This window comes from Juglans microcarpa x Juglans regia, chromosome 4S, assembly GCF_004785595.1.
Source record: "Juglans microcarpa x Juglans regia isolate MS1-56 chromosome 4S, Jm3101_v1.0, whole genome shotgun sequence".
NCBI lineage: Eukaryota > Viridiplantae > Streptophyta > Magnoliopsida > Fagales > Juglandaceae > Juglans > Juglans microcarpa x Juglans regia.
Window position 1 is genome coordinate 19268970 of NC_054601.1, and position 7259 is coordinate 19276228.

The 7259-nt window shown below is 35.2% G+C and overlaps 1 protein-coding gene across 1 annotated transcript; it reads right to left on the reverse strand.

The window, feature by feature from the left end:
- Positions 1-976: 976 nt before the first annotated feature.
- LOC121263843 (rust resistance kinase Lr10-like) lies at positions 977-2270 on the reverse strand. The gene has a single exon (XM_041166917.1). The coding sequence runs from the start codon at positions 2253-2255 to the stop codon at positions 1236-1238; it is 1020 nt and encodes a 339-aa protein (XP_041022851.1). The 5' UTR covers positions 2256-2270; the 3' UTR covers positions 977-1235.
- Positions 2271-7259: the final 4989 nt, after the last annotated feature.

A 7259-nucleotide genomic window follows, 5' to 3' on the forward strand; every position in this document is an offset into this window, starting at 1 on the left:
TTATGTATCGTAACATTCGAACGTAGGCCTCTACGTTCGAACGTACTGACCCTCAAACGAACAAAACGTTCGAATGAGTAAACGATTAACGTTCCAACGAACCTCCGAACGTACCACTTGCATTCAAAAGCTCCTTCGTTTACATTCGAAATAACGTTCGAATGTTAAACGCGTTACGTTTGATCATTGGTCCGTTTACATTTGAATGGAATTGCGAACGTTTATTATAATTAACGTTCAGACACATAAACGTTCAAACGTAAATATGATACGTTCGAACTATATTCAACGAACGTCAACTTCTCTCATTCGAACGCCAATCGGTCAGGTTATCGTTCGAATGTTTAATTTGACGTCCGAACATTACTTTCTGTGACAGTTCTCAACCGTCACAAAAAAGAGAACGTTCGAACGTCCTACCAAACGGAACACCTCCAACCATCACTAAAAATATTTTTGTGACGGTTGAACAGTAAACCGTCACCAATTGTTTTCTGTGACGCACTTTAGGTGACGGTTTCAAACTGTCACCAAATATCTTTAGTAACGGTTTGCCAATTTTTTGTGACAGTTTCCTCTATCACAAAAGACACAATATGTTGTAGTGGATCTACCACATATTATGGTTATTATTACTACAAATTGTTAATATGATCACTTATGAATAACATATTATTGACTCTACCACAGAGATCAAACATGACCTGCTGTTACGGGCCTTGTCGACAGGATTAAACCTTACGTATTGTAAGAGCACTTTCAATGGTTAATCTATATTTTTTATCTTAAAAACTAATTACATCCTACTTTTCCTATTTTAACTAACTATTTTTTAAGACTACCATTCAACAACTTATCTAAATTTTTTTATCTATTTAATTTAAAAATTAAATAAATGAAAAAAAGTAGAGAAAAAATAATAAAAAGAGATCGATGAAAGATGTGAGAAAAAGAAATAATAGAGAGAGAGAGAGAAATGTGTAAAAAATTTATACATGGATGAGTAACATCAAACTATATTTAGATTGATACTTATTTTTGGGGCATTGCATAGTATATATACTACAAGAAGCGTAGAAAGATTATGACCTTATATTGCCGATCTTCTATTTTTCGTGGGCTTGAAGCAAAACTTTCACAATTCGGTCAGTACAAAGTCTTCTCTTAAAAAAGAAAAAAGATAGAAAGAGATAGTTCAATTTTAGAAAGATAAACAATAAAAATTAAATAAGACTTTATTCATCTGATTGAATTGACGAAGAAGCTTGATTTGAATTATTTCTATCACCCTTTATCTCTGTCTTTGGTGATGGGTGGAGAGGCTTGAGAGGAACTTGTAAGCATTCACCATCTTCTTCAAGCATTTTGACGACTTTGTTCATTGATGGACGATCGCTAGGATTCAATTGTATGCACCATAATGTGACTATCAACATCTTCTTACATATTTTCCTTTCATCTTCAGTAGCATCTTGTATTTCTATATTCTTTCCATCATGGAATTGATCATATATCCAAGTCGGGAAGTAAATTTGGCTTAAATGTTCTGTAGATGCATTCAAGTTCTTTCTTCTACTCACCATTTCCATCAACAACATTCCAAAGCTATAGACATCAGCTTTGTATGAAACCCCTCCAATATTTTTGTAAAGCATTTCAGGAGCCATGTACCCAAACGTTCCTCTTGCACAAGTCAAAGGAACAATACTATCTTCCACCGGGTACAATTTTGCTAAGCCAAAATCCGAAACTTTGGGTTTCAAATTCTCGTCAAGAAGAATGTTGTGAGGCTTAATGTCGAAATGTAAAATTTGCATGTCACATCCTTCATGTAAATACTCAATCCCATGAGCCACTCCTAAAGCAATATCATATGTTTTCTCGTAGTTGAGGATATTTGCCTCTGATGAAAAAATGTGTTTGTTTAGAGATCCGTTGAGCATAAACTCATATATAAGGGCACGCTTTGAACCATGAACACAAAAACCAATGAGTTGCACTATATTCACATGATGGATCCTTCCAATGGTTGCTACTTCATTGATAAAATCTTGCCCATTTGCTTTGGATTGGCTTAACATCTTTACTGCTACAAGACGTCCACTTTGAAGTGTTCCTTTAAATACTGTTCCAAATCCTCCTTCACCCAATCTTTCCCTAAAATTCTTGGTCATTTTCTTAATTTTTGAGAAAGAGTACCTTATTGGCATGAGGTTATTTTGGCTTTGCAGAAATTCCTCAATATCGTCATACATGGATAAGTGCCGCCTTCGCCATTTCTTTATCAAAAATTTAATCACAAGTGGAGCACCTAATACACTGATTGCCACGTGCCATTCTGGTGAGGAAAACACAAAAAGTAATTATACGAAAGCGATCCTATTGTTGCACTATCAGTCTAGCTACCTGTTGTCACCATTGTGTCATTACATTTGAAAAAATATATAGATAGTACTCACAACCAATTACTCCATTTCAAAATTCTTGTGGTTTGGCACAGTGTTTATTTTTAATGTCAATTTAATAATGATGTCTAACTATTTCTTGTTTCGTAGTTTAAGGAATATATGATTAATTTAATAAAACAATTATAAAAGATAAAAAGAGAGAGATGCATGAGATTCTTACTGAGTAGTAATCCAATTAATACACCTGCCAAACCAGTAGAATGAGCTGCAAAACAAGTAAAAGAATTAATGTGCCAACAGGCATAGAATGCATTGATCAATCTAATATCCTAATTGTGTTATCACAAAGCAAAACTCATCCAATTATATATAATACATCTGATATCTTTCTGAGAGAGAAAACTCACAATAAAATACCATTTCTCGTAGGATGCGTATGCACCACCCTGCAGGTTTGACTACAAAAAAGGAAGAAAAAAAAAAAAAAGGGTTCACGTCAGCGTCTGAATTCAATAATTACAATAATTATCAGTCAGACCATTATTATAATTATTAGAGATAGACGGTACTAGCACGTCCAACCGGACATCAATAAGTTTATTAATATATCTCTAATTATATATTAACACGATGATTACCGTCAATACTTGTATCTCTAATTATATATTGGTTTATAACATCAAGAGTTGCGTCTTTTGATTGCATATATAAATGAACAACCCAAGTGCTGTTGTTAATTTAAAACCGTCACTTGTCTCAAAAGATTAAGGTGTTGAGAAGAGATAGATTTAATTATTTATATTTATCTTAACACTCACCTCACGTGTGGGTCAGACTCTCTCTTAATAAGTGGACTGGACTAACACATAAAATATTTAATTAATTAATTGAGTGAAATGTAGAGTCAAGATTTAAACTTAAGATCTCTATCCTGATATCTTGTGAAATCACTACTTATTTCAAGTTTATTTCTCTTGAAATGAGTGCTGAAAGGAAAAACCTGAACACTAAGGGCTTATTTGAGTATAATAATATGAGATGAGAATTATGACAATAATAGAAAAATAGTTTGTGAAATATAGAAAGATGGTTTGAGTTAAGATGCCTTAATGAATTTTGAGAATTGAAATAGAAGAATTGAAAAAAATATTATATAGTTTAATTTTTTTTAAAATATTATTTTTGTTTTGAAATTTAAAAAATTTGTATTGTTTTCCGTGTTTTGTTTGAAAGTTTGGAAAAATTTGTAATAATTAAATAATGATTAGATGAAAAAGTTGAAAATTTAAAATTGAAAAGTATTTTATGTTTGAGTGATAGTTGGAAAATAAATTATAAGAAATTTTGAGATGAATGAGATGGTCGCAACTAGTTTCACTTCCCAAACATGGACTAATACAAATCGAAGAACAAATATATATTAACAATTATTAAATAATTTTAAAGTATATATATATATATTTATTGCCCCAATTTATTATAAGATATTATGTCAACAATTAGTTTTAACATGAATGTGTCAGTGTAAGGCTGAGAGTACTTAATAATTTGTCCAGTAATTTATTTCATTAATGGTATGTTTCTTCGGATTGAGATCACTAACAATGAGTGGAGAACAAGCCGAACAGCGCGCAACCGGTAGTGAGCATAGAATCTACGTAGAACACTTAGTGTGTGTGTGTGTCTATATATATATATATATATATTTATATTTATTTATATGGACCTTTACATTTCGAGGCACTAGTTAATTAATACTTACTTGGATATGTGTGATTTACATTTCAGATTCTGATTTGTTAGAATATTGTCATATTTATGATAAAATATATTTATTATATTCTAATATATGTGAGGTAATATGCCTTATTTATACCATATTTAGCTTATAATTATAGTTAATCTACATCAAATAGCATCTTTGACTTATTTTGTATTTATTGTATTTTCATTATTCCTCTAGCCTTGTTCATCTATATATGTCATTCTTTTGTACCTTTTGAGGATTCAGAAGAGGAGGAGGATTTGATTTGTTGTATCCCTATTAGTTGATGGAGCGTAGTGGATAAAATAGTACAGGATGCTCAAATGGTAAATTTTCTGTTAAGAATGTTTACCACTTGGAGCATAAAAGAATAAGAAGAAAGACAGGGAAATCCTCAAAAGGAGTCTACGAAGATAAAGAATGGAATCTCATATGGGGCTTAATGTACAAGGAGTTATCAAACACTTATTGTGGAAGGCTTGTCTCGACTTGCAACCTACAAAGGAGAACTTGGCTAAGAAATAGAATCTAAATTCTAGTTTGTGCCCAATTTGTGAGTTGGAATATGAAACAACTATGCATGCCGTTTGGAGTTGTCCTGTAGCTCAAATGTCAGGGCTGAATCCAAAAGTCCGGTCTATAAGTGGAGTAGCTATGAGTCTAACTTCGTGGAGTTATAGAAAAAACTTAATGTGCAGCTAGGAATGGAGGAGGTGGAGATGGTAGCTTGTAGTTTGAGGAAAATATGGCTAAGAAGGAATTCATGGTTGTTTGACAAAAAATTTGCAGAACCAAGGAGTGTCCTAAATTCTACCAAAGATGGACTAAATGAATTCATCATAGCACAAGATTATCATTAGAAGACACAAATGTCGGGGGGCACAGATAGAAGGGAGGTTAATATTAAGGATGATATCACCAAGTTAGACTTGCCAACCAAGACCTAACATCAAGCATGATTCATGGACAGAAATCGTGCAAGCTAAAATCAAGGAAGCAAAACTGTAGCATCATAATCTGTAACTTTCCATACTTAGATTCTCTTATACTGTTTATAATCAGATCATGTACAAGAGAGCCAAAAGTGTGCAAAATTTAAAAACCAAAATCAATGTTTATTATTTTATATGGTATCAGGAGAGCCAACCTCTAACGAGCTTTCCCTTTAATCCTCGGCAATGTGTTCTCCCTCTGGGTCCTCCATTCCAGTCACCAACACTGTTCACTCCTCCTCTGACATCCCCATCATTACCATTAATGTTGCTACCACTATAAATGAAAACTCACACCCGTTACCTTTCCCCAATGGTGAGCACAGTTCGAAGCACTAATCAACGGTTATGACCTCATAAATTTTGTCACCGACGCTCTTTCATGCCCTGCCATTGACAACACCAAATATGCTTCCTCCAAAGCAGTAAATTCCCACTGGATTTGCCAAGATAAATTGACCTTCATGCCATCCTTGCCTCCACATCCACCACAATTACCCTACTACTCGCTTCCAGCAAGACGTCTTATGAGGCATGGAGCACCCTCACCACCTCTATGCGGGAAAATCTCGAACACATGCGATGTAATTAAAGGAGGATCACATGTTAAGCCAACGTGGCACTCGCTCTATCACAAAGTTTCTTTAGGCAGTCAAAATCATCGCAGATGAATTGGCTCGATCTCATCGACCACCCAATCTCGATGATGACTTGACCCTCTATATCCTCAACAGCTTGGGTCCTAAATTCTGTGACATTGCTGCCCCCATCCATTCCCGAGAGTCCTCTCTATTTTTTGAAGAACTTCATGACCTCCTAGTTGGTCATGAGAGCTATCATCAACGTCAGGACAACTCCTTCGCCCAGCCTCTGATTGTAGCTGCCAACTACAGTCAGCAGAAAGGAGGCGAACATGGGTCTGATAGATCTAGAAATCGTCATACGACTTCAACCAAAGGTTGCGAGACCTATAAACGCTGGAACTCAGAGGCCTCTAATTTGGGCTCCCGCAAATTCACTCCCAAGTGTCAACTTTGTGACCAATTGGGCCATATAGCAAAAAAATGCCCAAAGCACACCCCAAATGACCCCACTGCAAATTGCACCTCTTCCTCAAAATGCAGCAATAAAAGGTGGCTTGTTGATTCTACTACATCACACAATATGACCACTGATCTCTCCAATCTTTCCATCCACTCTGAATATGATGGCATTGACGAAGTGGTAATTGGTGATGGTTCAGGTTTGCCTGTCTCCCACATTGGTTCCTTAACCTTTGTCTTGCCTAATCGTGTCTTTCACTTACATGATACTCTTTGTGTTCCCAGTATTAAAAAAAAAAATTAGTCTTCGTTCGTCACTTTACCAAACAAAATAATGTTTACTTAGAGTCTCACCCATCTCATTTTCTTGTGAAGGATCGAATCACAAGGGTGACACTACTCAAAGGCACATGTAAGGATGGCGTGTACCCTTTTTCAGATACCCTGGCTACAGTGTCCAAACCTACAATTGCTTATGTGCATGAACGCACCATGGTAGACGGTTGGCACAAACAGCTAGGACATCCCTCTTCCAAAATTGTTTGGCACCTTGTTCATGCTTTTTCATTACCTATTAATAAAAGCACAACTTCCTCCATATGTACCTCATGTTCAGAAAATAAAGCCCATCAACAACTTTTTCAATCTCATGGATAAAATAGTACGGCACCAATGGAACTTATTTATATAGATGTTTGGGGTCCCTCTCATAATGTAGGTCTCAATGGTTCAAAATACTACCTCATTTTTATTGATCATTATACCAAATATATCTGCTATATCCTATGCACCACAAATCAAGTGTTCAGATTATTTTTCCTCAATTTAAGCATCTTGTGGAAAATCGATTCAATACCACAATCAAGAGCCTATATTCCGATAATAGAGGCGAATACATTGCTATTAGACCACACTTATCCCTTCACAACATTAGTCACTATACTACTACCCCCACCACCCCACACCCCACAACAAAATGTCATGTCCGAAAGACGACATCGTCATCTTGTTGAAACCAATCTCACGCTTATTACTGATGCCCACATGTCTC